At 40.2% G+C, this 23,627-nt stretch overlaps 1 protein-coding gene across 2 annotated transcripts; it reads right to left on the bottom strand.

The window, feature by feature from the left end:
* Positions 1-1,665: 1,665 nt before the first annotated feature.
* On the bottom strand, positions 1,666-22,770 carry LOC141744127 (sodium/hydrogen exchanger 9B2-like). 2 transcript variants are annotated; one of them, XM_074589448.1, is made up of 13 exons: positions 22,631-22,757; positions 21,871-21,913; positions 19,873-19,975; positions 18,106-18,289; positions 16,428-16,598; positions 13,582-13,724; positions 11,363-11,490; positions 10,293-10,468; positions 9,635-9,741; positions 8,321-8,470; positions 5,837-5,945; positions 5,467-5,603; positions 1,666-4,493 (listed from the first exon to the last, which is right to left on the bottom strand). In XM_074589448.1, the coding sequence occupies exons 3-13, from the start codon at positions 19,963-19,965 to the stop codon at positions 4,254-4,256; spliced, it is 1,638 nt and encodes a 545-aa protein (XP_074445549.1). In that variant the 5' UTR covers positions 19,966-19,975; positions 21,871-21,913; positions 22,631-22,757; the 3' UTR covers positions 1,666-4,253. The 2 variants fall into 2 exon arrangements, with proteins under 2 accessions (XP_074445549.1, XP_074445548.1); XM_074589447.1 differs by lacking the exon at positions 21,871-21,913 and having other exon boundaries at positions 2,179-4,493; positions 22,631-22,770.
* Between the last annotated feature and the right edge of the window lie 857 nt (positions 22,771-23,627).

The following is a 23,627-nucleotide window of genomic DNA, read 5'->3' as shown; positions in this document are numbered from 1 at the left end:
CTGTCTCTCGTGGCCGAGGAATTTTCTGTAGAAAATCTCAACGAATTTATTAATTGGTTCAATTTACCTACCTAAAGCCTACAGGGATAGGTAGCTAAGAACTGATGAGCCCTGTATCTCACCAGCGATTGAGAGAGCGGAACTAATTACCTGCTAAGATGTGGTTGGTCATGTCTTGCTACTGAATGACTTCCTTAACCTAATTTGGAAGCTCCACACAAAGGGATGCTAATAAAGACCAGGACTAAGGCAGTAGACCAGGTCACAGTCTTGATGCAAAATCAGCGGAAGCTGAACTTGGCATGTCATGACAGGACTTTTTACTCTACAAGAATAATAATGTTTACCTTTCTTTTGATTATGAATTTGAACAATAGTTATAATAGATTACAAATAAACTTGTAAAACAAATATGTTTAGAGAAAGGCATCTGGCTTGTGGCAACTACTAGACAAAGTAAATGTAATTGAAGCATAAATTTTGATCTCTTGCACTCCATTTATTTAAAAAGCAAAATGCAAAACCTGTATCATTCATTGTTTTGTAGCTGTATTACACTGTGTTTCACAGTTAATTTTAGACTTCAGTTTAAATTCCCTAAAAAGCTCAGTTTGGCTGGAAAAGAGAGAGAAAGCAGTGATGATAATTACATTATCACTGCATCCCCTGGCCTGTGCAACTCCCTGCTTCCAGATGGTCAATTTCTGTCTTTTTCCATATGCTGAGTGCTGTAACTCTGCCCGCTGCTTGCCGCCAGGACTGTGCAGTGCTGTCAGACCCTTCTGCTGCAGAGGTTCTTGTGAACCTTCTGGAACTGCACACACGTACTATGCTCAGTGCTCTCTCACATTATGCCTGTGATTATATCTGCATGACAGCGGGACTCCTCTGGTTATGGTTTACTGCACATTGTGCTCTAATTTTATTTCCTGCAAATAAGATGCTGGCATGGCATAAAGATTTTATTGGCTTGAAGTCATGCATTATTCATGAATGATTTCATGGGACTTCGTTGAAAGGGAGGTGGTCTTAAATGTCATGACTTCACCTACACAAACTCTGATAAAAAGCCCCGATATAACATTTCTTTTCATGACAAGATGCGAGTGTTTTTTATTCCTTTCTGGAAGGCAAGGAGAGGAGCATTATAAAACATTAATGCTTTTCATTTCAGATCTGCAGGTCTATATAATAGCTTCAACCTGATTCTTTTTGAAGATTTAATAAAGCTGGGGGAAGGGGGTCTTTTGAGAAACATCCACATATGGTGGCGAGGAAAGGAAGATTGATTCAATTTCATTTAGATTAGGAACAAGATGATGCTTTTTTTTGGTATAGCTATTCAGGCACTTGGAACGGTGGGAGTGATCTAATGAATAAATTGAGAGCGCACTGAGGTTAAGGGAAAAAGAGAAATCCAGTTTATGAGGTGCTGTTATGATGGTGAGCAAGTATTAGAGGCTATCATGAACAAGGGCTGTTTGTCAGAGGTTTGCTTGCATACTTAAGGTTGTGTTCAAATTTGAAGGGCTGTAATCCTTACATGTTCTGTTATTGAATAGGTGCCAAATTTGGCATAGTGATCCTTCCCTGCAGGGGGATTCTACTTTTTATAAAACTTTATGAAAAAGTGAACTATATAAAGTTTCTACTCCTGTAAGTTTTGCTCAAGTACAATTATTTTATAGACAGTCACTGATGAACCGAATACCATAGTCCCTCATTTTATCAATTAGATTTACAGACATTACAGTTTCCAAACACAATAAACTCCTATTAAAACTATCCACACAAAGAAGGCAGAACAGGCACAGAAGTCAATGGCTGACACAAGAACCACGAAGTGCAGCACCCAAACTGTTAATCAGTGCACAGTTTGAAAGCATGTTCCTTTCTGGTCAGGGGACAAACATGAACTGAACTAAATATTGTACATTCCCTCAGGAAACGGAGAGAACAGCAGTGTGTATAGCAAGAAAAATGTCAACGTACTTCACAACTGTTGGGGGAAAGCTTGCCAAAGAATTTCCTGATATTTTTATCCCTGGTCTGGAATTGCAGGCTATGAACCTTAAATATTTCTCAGTAAGCTTTCTTTTTGGCTTGGAGAGGAAGGCGTATACAAATGCATACATACTGAGCTATAATTAATCTGTATACAGAGGCATATATGGACACTCTGCAAATAATACAGTTTCAGTTTTCTTTAAAAAGTATTTTTGTACATTTTTGAGTTGCATATTAAAAGTGTAAAAGCTAAAATAGAATTGATTAATTCTTACTAATGCCAAAAATATCTAGACACAGCAACTATATTCTATAGAGTATCCTGTAAAACAAGTTCCATGAACTGCAGCATAGAAATCTGCAAGGAGGAATTGTCCACCTTGATTATAGGCACAGTCTAACACTCTTACTAAAAAATAACAAAACAAAACTTCCAGTTTCTGAGTGATGCTGTATTGACTCCTTACCTCAGAATGGGGCTTAGAATGACCTACTCACAGCTAATTACTTGCACAAAACATGGCAGAATAAGAAAGATTTGCTAGTACCTGTAACAGGTCAATACTAAACCCTGACTGATACCAAAGCTAAAGGCAAGAGCAGGATTTTGATCCACAGAAGTGGTTTACTCCTGGCTTTAGGATAGTCAAGGAGAAGAGAAAGGAAAGTCTTCTGGGAATGGGAAAATCAAATGTGAGCTATATTGCAACTGACTGTGCAGGAGGCATCTATATTAAATAAAATGAAGAAAACCACATTTGAGCTTTTTGCTCCCCCTGGTGAAAAGTTTTGGCAAGATATTTGACACAAGCATTGCCAGTCATTAACGTGATCCACAGCCGCACCCAACTTCTGTTTCTGGGAAGACCCAGAGGACCTGAGGGTACATGCTGAGGGTACCAGCACTGCCAGGAACACCGCTTCCTCCCGACACCTGTCTTCACACAGCAGCCTTCCTTTCGCTTTGTACCATCCCTCTCAGCACTGCATTCTTAAGGCTGTTCAGCTAAAGTCTATTGGTTTTCTGCATCATAGGTAAAAAAACACCTTGGCAAATCTAAGAGGCCTTCACTTTCCGCAGCCAATACAGCCAGCCACTTCTTGGAAAAATGAGCACTAACTGGTTATATTTTTAGCAAATACCTGGTTTTCTTTGCTGTAGTTAGGAGATGTAGATGTGAGGACCTCATCGTGGCATTTTCTCAGCCAGATGAGTATTAACTTAGGACAAAGCAACAGGGCATCCAGCTGACCCATGAATCTTGATTTGAGAAGAGGTCTGCTGCTGTTGCCAAGTTCCCCAAAAGGAGCTGAGGAAGAAAGGGACAACATTGCCCTGTCAGCAAACCCCACCCAAGAGGAGCTCTGCCCTCTGTCCTGCAGTGGCCATCACCAGAATGTAGCCACTCTCAGTGGCTGAAGAGCTGGCTTTCCCTCCCTTGACATTGTGTTGTGCAACGGCTGAGGTACGCAGGTGAAGAAGCAGCCATCCCAATCCCATACAACATACAACCCTTTCCCAGTCTTTATAGCCTCCTCACAACCCTCATCCCATTTTCAAGCTCTGTCCTTTTTTCTACCAGCACCAGCAACGCCTGTATTGCCACAGTCTCTGACAGACCCAACTGTCTCTCAGCACATAAGCACCACCTGCTGTTTCTTGCTATGACCAAAGCTGACAGACCCTTGAAGGTACAAAGGGGTGCGTGAGCTGTGAGGAAGAACAGCAATAGGAAAAGGCAAGTTTTGGAACCCAAATGACGAAGGAGAGGGAATCACCAACCCATGGCAGGACTTGTTCACTGTATGTCAGCAGTCTCTAATTCACAAGTTGCATTCTTTGAGCTGTTGAACTTGTCATCTCATAGCCCAGTTTCAACTGTCAAGAAGCTACTCACATTTGTCTCCATTTTCTTCTGTTTATATTCCACCTCATGACTCCACTCCATGGCTGAAAAATTCTGATCTTCTCCCTGGCCTCACACCCACACATTTCAAGTAACTGTTGAATGCTAACTTCTCAGTGACTCACTGCCTGACGAGCCTATTCACTGTATGTTCAGCTATTTCATCTCTTAAGGCACCATCAACACATAAGAATATTTTATAAAACTCTACCAGGACTGCTTTTAAAATAGCAGACATAACTGACACTTGTTTTGGTTTCCTCCAGAAAGATTACAGACACGCTGTGTTTACTCAACAGAAGTGTAAGGGCTGAAGGACCATATTCCTGTAGTTGTCTCTTACGAAGGTTCACAGGCCTCTGCCTCTTCTGCAGCCTCAGCACCTTTCTCATCGTCCTGGCTATTTGTCTGAGCCTTCTGCAAAAGTCTGGGCCCTGCCAAGCCAATAGCCAGGGCTCCAATTGGAGCAGTGATCAAGATAGCCAAGAAAGCTACTGTCAGTACATCCATTCCATATTTTTCCAGTTGCTCATCCTGATGACTTCTCGCTGTATCCAGGGCAAGGGAACCTATTGCAGCCTGCAGGAAAGCAAACGTTGCTGAGATGGATCAAGTAACCTTTAGCATTAAAAGAGGAAAGAAAGGGACTAATCATCAGTCAACATTTAACATAAATTTGACATTTTTAGTAGATTCAACCCATTCATTTTTAGGGAGTACATAGGTGTTATGTTACACCTATGAGAACAATTTTCACTTGGCTACACTTTGAATTTCCTAAGCTCATGAGCTTATCTGGGTGGTTCCCTCCTGTGAAGAACATTGCTTAGCTACCATTTTATCCACATTTTTGGAGAATGTGTGATTATTGAAACAGGCCAGAATATTGCAGCTATTAAAATGCCACACCTTGAGAATGCATCCTGAAAGCAGTCAACTAGTAGCAGCTTCTGAAAATTTAGTTCACAAATCTTGCAATAACCCTCGCCTGTTCTGATTATTTACTTTTGTTTGCAAGTAATCATGCTATTGAGGCAAAGTCTAAATGACTTAATGATCACTGAAATAAAGGAGTAGGAATGCAGTGAGCCTGAGGCTTCCGCAGCAATACAGCTGTCAGACTACCCCTTACTAAAATGACCACAAACTGAAAACCCATTCTGAGCCTCTGGTGTGACTGTCCCTGCATACACTTCATGTGCTGTAAGAGGGAAACGTTTTTACCTTTGTTTTGAGAGTTCTCGGAAGCTGTATGCAAAGGCACAGTAACCTGCAATAGCTGAGAAATAGTTAAACTTCCTACGATAATGTACAATTCTCTGTCATTATTAAGAGTACAACCCAGGATGCAAGCAATACACCTTCCCACAGAAGGCTCTCCATGCACTTTTCAAGCAGACTTAGGGGCAGTTCAGAAGATAAACTGTCCATATGCTATGCTGTGCTGTTGTTCAGCCTGATCCTCTCCCCGTTTACTGCTGTGCTAGTTACGAGGAGATTTGCCAAAGACAATAGATTTAACCTAGAATGAAAGTGATGTTGGACTGTTTACCTGGACAGTGGCTTTGGGCATCCATGCCAATGAGACGAATACTTTCTCCTTAAAATTAAACCCAGCAAAACACACCATCAGGAACGTTGCTATGATTCGCACAACTAGGGCAATGGCTAATGTAGCAACACAGAGCCCTGAAACAAAGACAAACATTTCTCAGTACTTTTGTGCATAGCTGTCTGAGTGGAAAAAGCCTCCTAAAACTGTTGCTTTACAGTGGTGTTGGTTTTTTGGTTTGGTTTTTGGTGGGATTTTTTTGGGGTAGGGAGCAGTCATAATGTATTTTGCTTTTATATAGCATCTCTTTCTTTATAGAGATACTTTGGAAGGTAGTAATGAAAGCTGGATAATCAGTGAATGATCTTACCAACAGTTTCAGGCCTAAGAGATGTAACAGATACTTCTGCTCCAATTAAACCAAAAAGAAAAGGTTGAAAGATATTCCATGCAACTGCAACAATTTTTTCTACTTCCCTCTGCAATCAAAACAAAAATAAACTGTACATTTGTAAAGTCACAAAAATATGGCCAAGGAGACACAACATTTAATTTATCAAAGGACAAACTGAAAATGTATCATAAAGATTGTCCAGAATTGCTCCTACTTCTTTGACCTAATACTAAAAGATTCAAAATCAGTTGTGCACCTTTCAAAGGTCAGAATGTGTCTTGCTCTGCTGGTAAATAAATGCTTGCTATCTCAAGAAGAGAAGCAAAAATCACTGATGTTTGAACAGTAACAGAGCAGTTTGCAGACAAGAGGAGGAAAATAAAGCATAGTTGATTTTCAATATTTAGGAAGGCATAATTTGAACAGTTTTGCCATGAAGTTTCTGAGCCCTTGGGAACTGCATACTTAAATGTGTTCTTCCATTTGTATCTGAGCAGAGACAGAACCTCAAAAGTTTCAGTCCTGACCTAACTCCACTCGTGCTGTACTCCATCAGAGGCCTGTCTCCATGTGGGCAGGACCAAAGTTAGACTGAGCAAGTCTGAAATCCCATATTAGCAAAAAGTGTTGAACTTTCCAGTGCGATGTACTGTATAAGGACAAAGCCATCTTTTCTCCTTGTGTTTGAACTTTATACCTAACAAGTTTTCTAAAACAGCTGCTGCCAGGATAAACGGGAATCTTTCACTTACATGAAGTAGTACATGTAGCATATCTAATAGCACTTCTTTTCTAATTAAGTGAGTTCTACAATAGCAAATGAACCTTCAGGCTGGCATGTGCGGAAAATATAAATGCAGTGCTCTGTCTCTTAATAATCAGTCTGGGGATACATGTGTCCTGTTCTTGGTGTACTGTCTGGGACTCATCCTGCAACATCTCTTGCTCTTCAGTCAACGGAATGGTAGATAACTGCAATACAAGAACTTCTGTAACCTTAAAGAGAACAAGGTGAAAATATACAGACCTCTCAATATTTTTCTTTATTTGCCTCATTTCTCCCTGTTATCTCACCCTTTTCTTTTTTGGCAAAAAACCACAATCCTCTTTACAGACATTAGCATTATTTCAGTCTGTTTACTGCCTTTTTAACTGTTTCAGCAATAGGTACAATGTTCCTTGTTGTCTGTGGACAGTATTTGCCAAGTGACTTCCACCGGGGACAGTATGAGGCAGTGGCCTTTGAGAAGCTCAGCAGGAAAACCTTGGTAGTATATTGAGTATACAGTATGCAGACATCTCTGGCTGTATCTGATAAAAAAGAGCTAGAGGCATTTGAAATCAGCATCCTTAAGGCCAAGAAGCTTCATTCATGGATCAGAATAATTTAAACAGCATTTATAGACTGCATACACTCTTTTAAGGTCCTTTTGAAATTCTTTAAAAGCTTTTCAATGGAGATCTTTATCAGTTGTAATGTCCTTAAGTAGTTAAGTCCCAAGATGCGTTCTTTGTCTCTTAAAATCGGACAACAATGTAATAATTTAAATAGAAACCATGGTTTCTTTTTCGTTGTTTTAACAAACCTTGAGATCTTAACGAAGTCAGGGTCTAGATGGGGATAATAATATGGACTCTGCTATATCTGATCCCCTTTCCTTTCTCTTCTTCTCCCCTTCTCCTACTGCATGTCACAAGGCTACAGCTGCAGAAGAGAAAGACGCCCTAAGAACATTAAGTGTAGATGGTATCAAGCAAAAGAGGCAGTGAGACATGCCAAGGTACAGAAATGCAGCGGGGCAGCAACAGTAAGAGGAAGCAGGCTTAGCAGCTAAGAGAAAGTGACTAAAAAGCAGTCTTTTGTATGGTTTTTGTATGGCCTTATATCACCATTTATTGTGGGCACCCTGCTCTCTAATTTATCCAGAACACACTGACTGGAATTTGATGGCAAAGATGAGACTGGGAAAGATGAGAAAGGGTGGTTAATTACTGTTTTCCATTTCACCCTGCAAAACCACAGGGGACAAAACCTCAGGGTATTCAGGCCATGTGCACAACTGCATTTGGACACCTGTTTGTAAATCTTACCATAAAGTGACTGTGTAAGGTTACAGACACTGTCACAGAGCCGAGACATAAAGCTTTAGATTCCTAGGCAAGTGCCTTGATAAGTAAATCTCCTTTACATGGCTTAAGATGTCTAAGAAAAGCTTGTGAGCATTTCTCTGTCAGTATGTTAGGCTCTGCATCGATGCGTATTCACATACAAGGTAACTTTCTGTCATGCTAAATGTTAAAGACTTCCACAATAAAAGTAGAATGCTTTGTTTAATCCATACACTTCCTAGAGATTCATAAATGCACCATATTACCACCCCTGACAGAAATTCAAAATCCTGTCAAGCTGTATATTCAAAGGAGTTTTGGTATGGTATACTTCTTTATGTAGACATTTACCTTTTCATCAGACCAACCCACACCTGCAACAAAAGCTAAGACTAATGTGCAGAGCCCTCCTGATCCAGGGAAGCCAAAGTAAATGCTGCCAAAAACAGCAAACATGGACAGCCCAAGTACAAAATACGACCTCTTCCATGCCAGAGATGCCTGCAGCCAGGAAAGAGACAAACAAAAAAGTAAATTTTTTTTAGAAATGGAGGAGAAATTTTACTTCTGTTAATTTTGAAAATAACAATTGCTATTAACCATTGTGAAAGAATCAAAGCTTTCAAGTGAGACTTCAACTGTTCAGTTGAGTTGAGGGTATTTTTTCTTACTTTAATTCCTAAGAAATTTAAGTTTTGGAAATGTAATATTTTCTTTCTCCTGCACATTCAAAATCTTATTTCCAGTAGGCTTTTTGTATCACAAGGAACACGATGCTCTATTTTAAGAGCCCTGCTTCAACTCTGATAACAGGATTTTCTACCTGTGCAGTCAAGTAGTAAAACAGTTTATCCAAGGAGAGGTGAAATCCTTGCCACTAGATGTTTTTAAGGACAAGTTAAACAAACATTTGCCAGGGACAGTCTTGTTTTGTCTGATCCAGTCTCACAGCAGACAGTTATATCTCTGCCACTGGTCCCCATTTCTGTTTATCTGTTTAGTTCCTGTATCACACTTCTTATGTCATTTAATAAGAAAATTTTGTCACACTGAGGGCAATAGATGCTTTGCAAATTGACTTCAGTAATCCAGAACCTATCTACTTTCTTCCACAATTTTTTGTTCACTTAATTGCCCCTTGATAGTAAATTCATCTACCACGTTACATAAGCTTAATTTTTATTGAAAGTAACACATTCTAATTGGCACTAATGATATGCCCAATCACTTAAAGCCTACAATCTGTCCACTTTACTTGTTTTTAATCTTAGGCCTAGTGGAAACATCTTATAGAAGTAAATGTGCCACGCACCAATCTAATTGATGATTATTTTACTGTCTGAAATGGATATCAGACACTTCCTACTTTACGTGTGGGCATTTCCACCACCTTCAATGAGAGCAGGATGATGAGCTGAGTTCCAAACTCTGGATCAGGAAGGACTATGAGATCATACATTTTTATTGTTGCAGTAAACAAGTAATCACCTAAAAAACATCTTCACTTGATAGGCTTTGCATCCTGGAAGCTGTTAGTGCTGCTCACAGCTTTCCCCCAAAACAGCTTCACATGAGGCTTGAAAATTAATAACTTAGGAACATCATCCCTTAGCAAATCATCTCTATTTTCTAAAAATATTTTTTACTGTTTTTTTTTTTTTTTACCTGATCATGGCTTGGGAAATATCGAACAAACATTCCCAGAATCCCCCCAGCTGCTATGCCAACAGCAACCTCCAGCACTCCACGGAGCACATTGTAAAGAGTAGAACCTATGTGGCAAAAGAAAAACGGGTTCAGTAAGCCATACACAGATCCTTCACCCACAGACCACACCATGGACCTACGGGGGTGATTCCAGGACAGCGCCTGCTTTAAATTACTTTGGGGCAAAGGGGTTCAGGAGGCAAACTATGATCCTGAAAGAACTGGATAGTGCAACTTTCTCTCTCTGAAACCTCATGCCAAGAAAGTGTGCCAGAGAAGCCAGAGAAAGAGCCACTGCAAGAGCATTGCCAAACCCAGGGAAATTTGAAAGCACTTATGTTGGGCCTGCAGGGACCAGACTTGGCAGCTAAGGGAGCAGACAGGGAAAAATGTTCTCTGAAAGTTGTTGTGACCCAGTACTCAGAGCAGACAATGTTACACTAAGACTTTTGATCATGGGTAGTTTTCCTCTCAATATTCAAGTCCTTACATGACATACATGAACTTTATAAGGAGGTGTCATTAAGTTACAAACCAGTCAGTCATAACAGAGCACACGTTCTTCAAAATGCCACTTTTTGTTCTGGATTTCACTACATACAGATTAACCACATACCGGAAGAGAAAGCCATCCCAAGGCAAGTGTTGAAGCCTGTGATAGCCAGAATGTCGTCAATGCTGCCAGCTGCCATTAGCAAAGTTGGGATACCTTTCTCTACCCCATATCCCCCAGCCTGTAAAATCAGCATTGAGGGAACCACCACAGCAGGGGAGACCGCACCTAAAACAAAACTGAAAGCACATAGGTTCAGCCTCTCTTAAAAAGAAAGCACTGAACTAAAAAAACTCAAAACGTTCTCACCCCAATTCTTTTAAAGTGTAAATAAACAGACCTTTACATAAGGTGTTTTCTTTACCTTTCCCTGCTAATTACAAGCAGGGGTATTTCTATGCAGGTTTGCAATCAGCATTTACATTTTGCCCCACTCAATAGTATGAAAAGTAAAGGGCTCCGACAACTACGACTTGAGTCTACACTGCAGGCCAGTTATACTCCCTGATACATGCCTTGATTGTCCCATTTAGGACCTGGTCTAGATGTCCTTATGACTCAGCAGCCCAGTTCCTCGTCATAAAAATCAGTGTGTGGCAGAGTAGGAGTTCATCCATCTTGCTCCAGTATATGGGTCCAGACCAAGTTCACCACTTCAGCAGAACTAAATGGAAAAAGTTTCCTCTTCAAGGATATTACTCCAGAATACAACATGCTATATCCTTATCCTTGACTTGTGACAAGAAGGCTGTCCCACGTGCATTCCTCTATGGGGAAATTCTGAATTCCAGCATGAAGATTCTCCAAATTGTGGTATCATTTTCTGTCCCTCAAAGCCCCTTGTGTTGTGGTTAAAGACTCAGGGATTGCACCATCCCTCTTCAAGTGCCCAGACCACAAACACAGAAAAGTAATATTGCAAGTACTCCTCCACAGCCTGGAAATTTGACCTTTAAATTAACCAGAGAGCCAGACATGAATGGTAAGCAAACAACCACAGGGGCTAAGCACAGCTTCCTAACTGTCATTAATTGAGGTCTCTGCTTGGCACAGAGAACTAACTGCACTTGAGTCATTTAACTGTAGCATGAAAGCAGACACTTTGTCACACAGGAGAAAAGAGAGCACGTTACCCTAGTATAAATCCCCATTGCCACGGCAAATGCATGAACAAGTAGGCAAGAACAGCAGCTGTGCATGTTTCTGAGATGCACGGTCCGAAAGAAAGCCGCAAACAGACTGCTTTGAGCTTCTTAAGAGCCTGCAATATACAAGCACATTCAGACATTAGTATCAATACCCTTGGCTTTATGGAGAGGAAATACATTTATGATCTGATATGATTTATTGAAAGAATCCCCCCTGAGTCACAGTACAGGATGTGACAGCTTTATGTGGCCTAAGCCAGAGATAGGCTCAAGCACAACCAGATTTGGATATAAAATTCCAAGCGTGGTAGTGAAACCCACTGAATCCAGGTTCAACAAGGCTCCTGCAGGTCACAGGAAGGAGAGGCAGAAAATTCTGTTTGGCTTCTTGTGCAGAGCAGACTAAATGTGAAAGGCTGGACTATCTGGAATCCATTTGAAAAGTGCATCCTCAACACAGCTGACTTACCCACAGTTACTTGGGGTCATTTGCTCCATCCACAAAAGATTTTGCTATAATCCCACAAGTTGTGTTAGCACCCCCAAAAAGTTATCCCCAAATCCATGAACAAATAATGAAAAGTTGTAGAACTACATAGAGTCCCTGAAAGGAGCCAAGCATCTCTTTCAGCTCTCACTTGATATTCAGAGCAGATTAAGTTCCATTTGGCTCAGCAACTTCTATTAAAAAAAATCCCTAAAACAGAGTATTTACTTTTATTAATAGTTAGTCACAAACATGACTCTGTTAGGACAGGTCCCTAATTTTGACATGGAAAAAAACACCACAATGAGTTGCAATTTTTACCAGCGCAGTTTATCCCAGCATAATTAGGGCTGAGAATCACCAGAGCAACCGACATCTTTGTCTTCACAGCTTCGATTACATGAGGAACAATTGTAACTGCATCAAAGCATTGTTACATACAGAGTCCAAATGACAGTTTCGATTGCCACATGGGAGAAAAATGAGTCAAAGATGAAGCTCCTTTGGCAAAAAAAGTTGTCACAGAGTAGACAGAAAAGCAATATCTCACAGAACTGAGCATCCAAGCTGTGTGTAACAACACACAGTCCATGCTCATACAAGATTGAATGTCTTAGAAAAATGGATGATAATAATCTAGGAAACCAGACATTTTTCAAGAACGACAAACCCCTGTTTTTGTAAATATCTGAAGCATTGGCAACTCCCTGGTTTTCATCTTGGTTAAGAAAATCAGTTTAGTTGTTCTGAACTAGCTATACTTGACTTAAGTTCTATATAAACTTTAAGCAGTCCCTTAAACTTAAATAAAGAGGGGCCAATATGGTACAGCTTTATTTCAGCCAGCTGATTTAGGTCAAGCAGATCCTTGCCTTCATTAATTTATGGAATCATAGAATCTGTTAGGTTGGAAGGGACCTTTAAAGGTCATCTAGTCCAACCCTCCTGCAGTAAGCAGGGACATCTTCGACTAGATCACGTTGCTCAGAGCCTCATCAAGCCTGGCCCTGAATGTCTCCAGGGATGGGGCCTCCACCACCTCTCTGGGCAACCTGGGAACCTCATGTTTCATAGTGTGCAGAGCAAGACTATTTTTTTGTTCACAGAAGCTTTATGGGCTTTATTGTGATGTGAAGCATTGTTTCTGTAGTACAGCAGGACTCATCTTTGCAACCAATATATTTGCATTAAAATGGCAATGATTCCAAAAAAAAACAAACCAAAAACTAAAAGAAAAGAAAAAAAAAAAGTAAAAAAGACACATAGGTTTGGATTTTTTGGTTGGTTGGGGTTTTTTTGATTGGTGTCAACACAAGCAACATTTTCTTTCAAGGACTGGGGATCTCTTCCATTACTTGTTTTAGTCTGTCAGTGTAAACTGACAGGGAGTTTGTCAGGGTATGTAAACTCTTCCAGACAGACCATGATTGAGCACATCGTCAAGATGTTCTGCTCACAAAATTCAGGAAATTTCTTTAAGGCAAGGGGGAAAATAAAATCAGTTTTCTTCAGTTATTTTTTGGGTTGTTTGCCTACTCTACAAATCCAACTGCCAATATTAACATATGACTATACAATAGAAACTATGCTTTCTTTAGTGCTCTAATTTGCAGATCCTCTAAGGCTGAACCGTTCAATATTTTTAACAGAACAAATTATTCAATTTTTTTGGAGGGCTGTTGTATACTTTGCCTCACACAAATGGCTGATGCCATACCTTTGGATCCAGGCCAAGTCCTGCTCGGGTCAAGATAATTGAAAGAGCGACATTCCTCAGTGCTGCAGACCAGCGTAGGTTTATCTGGACGATGTCACTAATGAATGGAGTATTTCGGATTAGGAAACCAGCAAGTAGCATCCCTTAAGTGAAAGAAAATAAGCTCCTGTCAAATGATCTGGTTTTGTTGCACAAAAGAAGCTTGCATAGCGTTCTTAAAAATAGACACCGTATTTATGAAAGACAAAGGAACAATTAATGTTCTGAATTATTAGTCATGTTTTAACAATGGGGACTGAGGTGTGGAAAGAGAGAGATGTTTAAAGCAATGAAAGTGGCCTAAGGATACATCAGGTCACCAATGAATAAATCCGCAGGATGCTGACACGTAGCTTTAATGTGAGTCAACAGGATTCAGCTTTGTTCATTAGGTGCAGGTGATACTTACCATAAGAAAAGACACTTCTGCATCCTTAAAGATATTTTTCATGTTAGCTTATTTTAACATGAGAAGAGGAAGATCGTCTAGTGCTGCGTGTTTATCTCAGAAGTTAGAAATCTTTAAAAATCCTCTTAGACCTAAGAAATGCAGGTATCACAGGAACCGTAATGCTGAGTTCATTGGGAAATCTAATCTAGAACAGCTAATCATGGACTAACTTAGATATTTTAAAACGCTTGGGCAACATGACTCATGCAAAGAGGGAAAAAAAAAAAATCAGGAACTTGCTCTTATTCTCTATTTGAGCTTGCAAGATCCAACCTTTTGCAAATATTAGTAAAACTGTTTAATCATAGACTTCCTTCGAAGCTATTGGAACTGTAGTTCTGGAAGGACACAAACAAGTGCAGGAAAGGATGACTTTAAATATAGATCTGCGGAGATGCATTGTAGGTCCTGATGATTTAAAGGTACATCTTTGTGCCGTAAATTTATATTAGCCATGTTAAGAAACAGGAAATAAAAAAAGACAAAAAGTAAACAAACACTGCACTTAGGTTTGTGTCAGCTTGGTGTGAGCCTTGGCTGTGGACTTGATTTGTCCTGGAGCACGCTAAACTTTCGGTCATTGTTCTTCCCACCACCTCCCGGAAAAAAACTGTGGCATAATTAATCTGTGGTACCTCATGACAATTATATCAGGCTAGCATAATGATCACATGCTTTTTGCAGTGTTTGCTTGAGGTCCAAGTCACGAAAGCTACCCCAATCTAGAAATCTGCTTAAAGCAAAGAAAGCTGCACCTCAAAGCATATTTTCATTGTTCTGCTGTATGTTTCCTGCTGCAGAAACCTCTCTGCAATGTATACCTAAAATATACCGTGTGACCGTTTCTGTAGCAATTTCACTCCTTCTTTCCTCTGAGGCTCACTATAAGCTGCATAAGTACTCACCCAGCCACATTACACTCAACTACACCTGGCACAAGTAGATTAAGGCACGTAAGAGTACAAGATTTGTATTTTTTGTGTTGAAAAGAATATTCAAAGACATTGTCTATCTCTTCTTCTGACTCATAGATTTCTCCAGCTTTCCTCAGACTGGGGATCTGAGTAACGAACTCCGTCCTAAGCAACTCAACAGACATGTGCTGTCATGCTTAAGTTTCTGTTGTTCAGTATGACCTGTCTGACAAAGCAGTTTCATGCTCAAGTGTTAACTTTTAGGTACAGATGTAATTAAAAAAGCAGAATCCAAATGGTCAGAAACTTTTTTTTTAAGGGGGGAGTGTTTACTTAGAAAGGACAGACTCCCTGTGTGTTATGTTCTGTGTTCATATTATCGCAGATATGCATGCTGTATGCAAAACTTCCCTCCCTCTCATTTGAATTTTTTCTCGCTGGTGAAACTAAGTAGTGCAAGAAGGCGTGCGCTGCCTGGACAGAGCTGTATTCGAAGCTGTAGGGCCCTTCTGTAAGCAGCGCTCCTCTGTGAGGCACAACACCAACTATGCAGGTTACAAAATCACATCCGTGCACTACAGGCAGATATTTGTAGCCCACTCTGCCATGAAGTTTTACTGTCTGTCAACAGCTTTACTCATTTATGCACTAAGCATAGTAAGGGGGCAGTATACAGCTGGTGAGAAGAACCTGGAGCTTCATTTTTCAGCTTCGGTGACATCACAGCACTTCACAATATTGTACTGATCTAACCAAAACCTCCTCTAGGAAAAAAGTCTGAAAAGGTTCTGATGGTGTCAGAATAAACGTCATTTTCATTTTTGTGTAAAATAAAATAAGATGTTGATACGAAAAACAGTATTATGATTGATTCAAAAGATCTCTCTTTAGAACAATTATTCCTGGTAGTGAATTTATTTTCTCAGGTTTCAATTATCTTGAGAGAAAGGAAGGAGAAGAAAGAAATTGCTTTGGATTACCAGTAATAGGGAATTCCTGTAGTGTTTTCTTTGGAAAACATGTTCATTGTGCAAGATACATGTGAAACAGCCCAGCAATAATTTCCTTATGAATTAATTATTCCATTGTAATAGGAGGTCCAGATTAAGACTCCTGTTTAATGATGTTAAAACCAAATTTTGAGTAACTTTGAGAGAGGGCACTGAAGGATAATAACCCTTGAATCTGTAGGTATACAATTCTCTGGCCCCAAAGAATGAAGAGGAGAGCCTCAGTAACATACAGGCAATTTTATCTGAGCCAGTTTGGAGAATTTTGCACCTTCTCAGAGAGGACCAGATAAAAGTCACTTGGAAAAGCTGCAGATTTTGAGCGTGACACAGTTTGTTTGCTCCCAATCCAAATATATCTGGCATGCAGATATTACTGTACAGTTTAAACAACACAAATATGCAGGAAGAAAAGAAGGAAAGATATCTTACCCAGAAGAGCAGGGAGAGGAGGAAGTGTTCGTATTTTAATGAATCCAAAAATTTTACCTCCGATGACAGCAAAAAAATAAAGGAACAGAATTCCAAACAGGTTTCCACCTGGGAGACACTCAGCCCCAGTGATCGACCAAACCACAGCCCAAACCAGGACCACAATTGCAACTGGAACAAAACAAGAAATACTCATGTTTAATCATCTCCCTGGCACAACTTTGTTTGCTCTTAGATCACATTTGTTTTTCTACTAAGGAAAAAGGTACCATGACTTTCAGAAATAAAATCATTTACCTTAAAAATTAGTTTAATTATAACAATGTCTTTAGTCTTTGATGATCCCTAAACTGATGTTCTGATTTTATAGATCCTAAGATGGTAACAGGAACATCATCAGGGATCCAAAACGTACTGAGTGAGCCTTGGGTCACTCTGGAAAGCACTTAACAAGTCCCAAACTTAAAGCAAAGAGTTTCACTAACTTATCTTGCATTTGCTTATCTTCCTTCAGCTACTCCAGAACTGCAGTAAGAACCTTCTGCTGTATAGACTGGCACATCTTCAAGCTAATGACTGCAGCTCCAGTCTAATTTTTAAAAGAATTTCAGTATAGTTTTTTAGCTGGATGTGCTTGTGCAATACATCGCTATCTCTACCAAAAAAAAAAAAAAAATAATCTGAAGAAGGTTGTGTCTCTGGATAGCCTGAAGTAGTACAGATGTTACCCTTGATACAGCAGTCAAAGAGAGATAACACACAGGAAAAAATTTCCTGAAAAATATTATGAGGACATTAAATGAAAATATTATAAAACATGTGGAAATATTACGCTCTTTTCAGGCTCCCAAATCTGTTCCTACAGTTATCCAACAAGAACAGGCATGCATAGATATAAAAGCAGAAGGCCGAAGGAGTGGAAAAAATGTGTTGAATAAATCCCCCTTCTCATAATTATAAGAAAATGTACTGCATTTTCAGATTGGATTTTTCTTAATCTTATTTGAGGGTGACAGGTAGCGAAGGGAAGACCAGTAGATTTCCAAACATAAAAGCCTAAGAATCCCAAATGAGAAAGAATGGAGGCTGTTGAAACAGTCAAAGCCACAGGAAGTGTCTTTTGTTAGGAAAAGTCTGAAATAACTGGTTAGGCAGGCATTCTCTTCTGTGAGCCTTCAGTGCATGGTAAATCTTAAACAGAATGGGTCACTTTGCCTTGTAGTTAGGATTCGTGGCTTCGCAAGCCTGGGGTGTTAAGAAACAAAAGAAAGTATCACTGCAAAGCCTCATCTTTGTTACCTTAATTCAACAAAAAGCCATCCAGTGTGCCAAAAATGCCACTGTGTTTATAATAATCTTAATGCTGTCACACCAAAATGAACTATCAAGATGAGAATTAGGAGGTCTTTCCTCTGATGAAAACAATTTGCAATGCAAAAGCATACCTACCATGTTAAACACAGAAGAGAGGATGGAGGAAGAAAAACTATACATTCAAATATTTTCTTTGCTTCATTTTTTTGTTTCCTACTGAAACGTTGAAACAAAAGTGGGATGTATAAAACATAGCTATCTCCCTTCATTGTTTTCAAGGACAATGGACAGGTATCATCACATCCAGAGAAACTAGTACCTCGTTTGCCGTTTCTCAGTTTAATTAAACTCTGTCCTTACATACCATTTGTCACTGTTTGGGCCAGTAAACCCTGAGGAGGACAACTAAATATTTGCCTCCATGTTCTCGCAGGTATTGAAGACCCTGCTATTGGTTCCGGCGGTGGCTGAGCACAATGATTCAAGAGAGCAGTTTCTTCTGTTTGTATATTCCCATCGCCACCTTTGGCATCTGCTGTTGGACCCTCCTGAATAAAAACAATGAGACTCTTTCAGATGTGGCACTTGAAGTAGCGTATAAGACATGAAATCAGCTGTGATGCACTAGATCCACACTATCTATAGATGGCTACGTTAACGACACAATTGCTGTAGGAATGGTCCAGCTTTGTAGTGTATTTAGGATTTTTGTTTACCTGTTTGGTTTTGCATGGCACAGCGAGCTGCATATGAGAGACTGTGAGACATTTGCCTTTTTATCTGCAACTGACAGGACTCCTGTTCTCAATAAAATTGTACCTGTTCAGCAGCAATATCATCATATTTGATGAAGAAACAATATTAATAGGCCAGGTTCAGCTTATCTCATAATACGAGCTAAATATTTATCAATATTTTCTGCAATTTGATAGGGTTCTGCTTCCAGATTGGATTCCACAATACAGTTAACAATTAGCATCATTCCAGTGAGGCAGGGTCTTTAATATAACTCCTAAATAACTTCTGTTGCAAAGCCTTGAACCAAATAAGAAAACCAACTTGTGATTACACAAAGAACAGCTGGCCAGTGTAAGCCTTACTCACATGATCCATTGCTGGAAGGCTCAAGCTGGTAAGTCAAGGTAGAGATGGAGAGATACTACTCTGGGAGTTAATTCCTTGAAGAATAGTTCCTTGAAGCTGCTCTCTTATACTGATTCATCTCCTTATCCATATTCATAACCAAAGCACCTTTTGACCATTTTTGGATATGTGTCTCATTTCATTTTAGGGTCCTTTTTTTTGACAAGTTAATCATCTACCTTCCCTTATGATTATTCACCTTCATGTCAGCTCATTGTCACAGCATGGACATGGAATTCTTGTCTATGCTGTGGTTTGGCCCTCCTCCAGTAACAGTTCCACATTTCCCATTATTTTCTGTCTCATCTCTCTCTCTAGATATTCGTGTATATATATATATCTCCCTTACTCAAAGTCACAGTTGGAACACAAATCTTGTGAGCTTTCAGCAGGGAATTGTTTCTCTACCCTGTGATTCTGCGATCACCAGCTACCCATGTGTATAAATATACACCACACAGTATCTTTACAGTTAGTATTATATGTTTACTCTAAAGTGCCTTTTATGTTAAGAATTTTATTCTTACTTGCATTTACTGCAAATCTTTTTTAAAGCCATAGGCATTTCCAAGAACACTGGAAATATGCATAGAGAAGTTTAAAATAATGGTTTGGGGTTTTTTATTTTTATTAGATATGAAAAGGAAGACATGCATGAACACCTTTCAGCAAGTGGACTGATAGGCGCAATTCAAAAGCAAAGAAGCAATCATAAGTCCATGTAATTCTCTTCCATAGCTGATTATAAAATGTATGCTGATGCATTTCCCGCTTCCAGCTGAAATTGCAGCCACTGATTTCCAGCAATCCAACATACAACAGACTTTTAAAAACTGAACATTTGTTAATTGTAAGAAATTCCCACTGAGGAGATTTCTCTTTCTATTCCCTTCAGATATAGAGATTTTAACAGATGAGGGAAGAAAATGGAAAGGAAAAGGAGGGTTACCTCTAACTAAAATTGTTCTTTGAGATCCTATTTAATTACCTCGCTTTGCTCAAGCATGGGAATCGTACCACTTCTGTCACATACTGATGGCTCAGGATTTTCATTGTCATTTACAATATCCGCCTTTACCATTGTTACAAACCTAAGGAAAGCAATAAAGATAGAAAAGTTGGAGAGAAACAAATAATATTATTTTCCAGATAGAAGACTTGTCAGTGATGTTGTTTCTTTTCCCATAGATCAGGTGAAAAAACCCTCACAGCCCAATTTGGAATTTAATGTTTTTTGCATGCTTGTGTATGCTGTACATAAGAACGACAGACACTAACAGAAGAACAGTATTAAACTTACCAAGTTATAGATTAACAAAAAACAAAATGAAAAAATCTGAGTTGTAGAATCACGTTGATGTGTGCTAACCTGTTATTTCCTGCTTAAAAGCATGGCTGTAATATGAATATTGTGCCTCCTATCAGCACAAGATAAAGGTTATTTGCCATCAACATCACTTACCAGGACCATTAGTTCTGAAAGTGTCACAGGTCCTGTGTGCATGGCAGTGGAAGTGACTATTTCATAAAGTTAAGAACAACAACTACAGTTTCTAAAGCATACACACAAGGGGACGCTTTTTCCTGAACTTAAACCTGACCAGATCCAGTTATGATTTTCAGGGGAATTTTCAAGAACATGGTTCTGTTAGATATCGCTATTCACAAACACATTGACTGAATATTTAAGAAACAGAAGATGCCTGTTTGAATAAAGATCAGGACCATGCACAACTTGCAATCTATATTCGGGTGAGGCTGATAAAACATGACTTTTTTTTATTGCTTATATCCCATGGAGATACTTCTCAGAGCAGGAAGTAAGGTCCAAGTGAGTAATGGTCATCGGATTTACTCAGTCTAACTGGTCGACTTCTTGTCCCATAGATGCTAACAAAAGATATGGCAGTGCACGGTTCCGTACGTCCGAATTTTCTTTGTGCAAATATTTACTGTGGTTTCACAAGTCTGAGCCAGCGAGAGTCGCATGCACATATCTGAAGACACGGCTTGCTAGTGTTCTTCTTTGTTACAGCAAATGTGTGCCTATATTCTCCTCCAACTACATTTCAGTGCTAACAGCATTTTCTTGAAGTCTTTTACATGGCTCTGGCCATCTAAAACACCACTCAAGTTAAGCCAGAAGTTCTGAGCCAAGGAATTCCTTGCTAAATTGCTGGAAGCAAGTCAGAGCGCTGATTCTCACAATTATCAAGCCTTCAGTGTGTAATGATATGTTTGGTATTTGCGAACGATTGATGCCATGAACAAAGATAGAGGCTATTTTAACACCTGGGTGGTTTTGTTTGAGCTGTTCTGATATGAAACTGGCTTGAGCCATGGCCAAGGCATAGAGGAAGAATATAGAGCCATAGGGAAGCACTTTCAATATGTTCTAAGATAATAGTTTTTCTTTCTTTCCTTTTAAAATGTAAAGTGTTAATTTACTCAAATTGCAGTCCTTTTCTATATTTTTAACGACTACTTTTGGAACCAAATAGTTGTGGTCTCAAAGTTTTTTAATGAAATAAGTGATACTTTTAGGTTTTTTCGTAGGATTATTCATTCTTTCATTGAGGATGGAAATCCACAAATGCCAGTCTACTAATGGGAATAGAAAGTATCGGTGACCTACCAGTGTCTCTTTCCTTCCCTTCACTGACCACTTTCCCAGGGCACAGGTACTTATTTTTGTAATTTTGAAAGGGATGGGTGTGGGTGAGGAACAGAAGGATATTGCTCTCCATCCAGCTTTGCATGGCTGACATCCCAGTTCTTGGGGGTCGTGTAGTTGTTGGCACGAAACGCATTAATACTTCTGAGAAACCCAGGTCCACCTCGCAACAGCTTCATCTCCTGAATGTATTGTTCCCAGTAGCATATAGGGAGGAAAATATTGACTAAGCAAAGATGTTGGAAGTTCTGCTTAGCAGGAATGGTTTCAAGGTGTGAATGAGTTGTCTGATAGTGGATGTACTGTCCTTACCTGTTTTGTGACAGGCCTTCACCCTCTCAGGTTCTTGATACTCCTATTTTAAAGCAGCAGCCGGTTAGATTAATGAGACCAAAGGGAGTAGTTACCTCAGTCATATCAGAATGGGGGTTTTTTTGAGTTCATGGTATTTGTTTGTGTGGGGTTTTTTTGTTTTGTTTTGTTGGTGGGTTTGTTTTGTATTTTAAACTTCACCCCCTATACAAACAAAATCAGCGATTGAGAAATCATAGAGCAGAATTCATACCACAGGGTTAAGGCCTGTACCATGGAAACCAGCCAGTGACAGACTTATTTCAGTACCGCCCTGTAAAATATACTTTCCTTATTTTGAAATGAGAAAAGTTTTTACTATAGGTTATTATTAGATCCTCTCATTTTACTTGTTTTTAGTTGGTAGGGAGGAGGAAAGGGAGAGCTGAACTGAAGAGATGACTGACAGGGCAGCATGTGCGTGCTTATATTATTAGCTCTAGTGCCCTGGCAACTGTCAACCTTCTGCTTTGTACACGCAGAGTACAGAAAGGAATACAAATAAAATACCACAGCCACTGCCACAGCAACTAATATTCAGAGGCAGGAAAGGAAAAAACCTCGCATCGTCATCACCCACAAGAAACCGAACCCTGATGCAACCTCCTTCCCCGCTTCCCCCCGCGGCTTCCTGCCTGCAAAGCCAGCTAATAGTCCCCCACGTTGCCTCTCCGGCCGCAGGGGATGGAGATAGGACGAGACAGAGGGGCAGAAAATTTACCTGGGGAACGGCAGGGATCAGAGAGAAGGAGCCGCTGCCCGTGCAGCCCCTCTCGCACGGCTCCGGTCCCTCCTGGAGGCGATAATCCGCTCCCCGCAAGCGGCAGCGGCAGCTCTGTGCCAGCTCTGGCTCCTCCTCCCCGCTGCTGCCGCTAACGCCACGGTTCCTCCTCCAAAGCCACAGCTTTGCTAGCCCAGCAGCAAAAACCTCCGTCTGGAGCTTGGGAAGACCGTAAAGGGCTCCCCGGATGCCGTCCTGTGCACCGTGAGTCGGTCCCCGCCGGGCAGGCGGCAGGACGGTGGGGGCGAGTGAGGGGGTGGCCGTGTCCGAGCTGTCACACAGGTGTCAGGGCCACCAAATGGACCAGCCCTGAGCCCACAGCCCCCGGGAGGCGGGGTACCTTTGTGTGTCTCATACAGCCAGCCCTCCGCTTCCCACGTCATTTCATTGTAACCTGTACACATTAAAAAGGTTGCTTTATACCCTGCCTTTCCCGTGGCTGTGGGGAAGCTAAACACAATCCTCTTACCCAGACTGCAGCACCGCAAGTGGAGGTTAGGGGCGAAGAAAGGATAAGGATGTGAAAAAAGTATAAGGATCTCTACACAATTCTGCTCTGGATGCATGCAGAAGAACTGCATTAGGGCAGGCAGCAGGATAAAAAAAAAAAAAAACAAAAAAAAAACCAACCTGCATATTTGTGGTGTTCCCATCAAGACTTTTCTACGCCTTAAAAGAAGAAACAAGTGTGTGTCCACTTCATCTGCAAGTGCGCATCAGGGAATGAGACAGACCTTCTGTCTCGACCTCATTTTGCGAGCTCCACTAGCTGCATGTGAAAACAGATTCAAATGCAACATGTTGCTACTTTGTTCTTGTAGCATTACAAAGAATTAAGCTGGCTACAAATCTGAGGGAAAATAAAAGCCACCACACCACTGTTTTTTGATCAGATTAAATTTTCCAGAAGGACTCTGGATCAGGGAAGTTTCTTCCC

Source organism: Larus michahellis, chromosome 5, assembly GCF_964199755.1.
Source record: "Larus michahellis chromosome 5, bLarMic1.1, whole genome shotgun sequence".
NCBI lineage: Eukaryota > Metazoa > Chordata > Aves > Charadriiformes > Laridae > Larus > Larus michahellis.
The sequence above is the reverse complement of the archived record's forward strand: the minus strand, read 5'-3'. Positions and strand labels throughout refer to the sequence as shown.

Coding starts and splice junctions, on each gene's coding strand:
- LOC141744127 (XM_074589447.1), bottom strand. CDS start 19,965: ATGGTAAAGGCGGATATTGTAAATGACAATGAAAATCCTGAGCCATCA. Junction 13,725..16,427: donor TCCTCTCCCTGCTCTTCTGG/GTAAGATATCTT, acceptor CTTTCACTTAAG/GGATGCTACTTGCTGGTTTC. Junction 10,469..11,362: donor CAATGGGGATTTATACTAGG/GTAACGTGCTCT, acceptor ATGTGCTTTCAG/TTTTGTTTTAGGTGCGGTCT.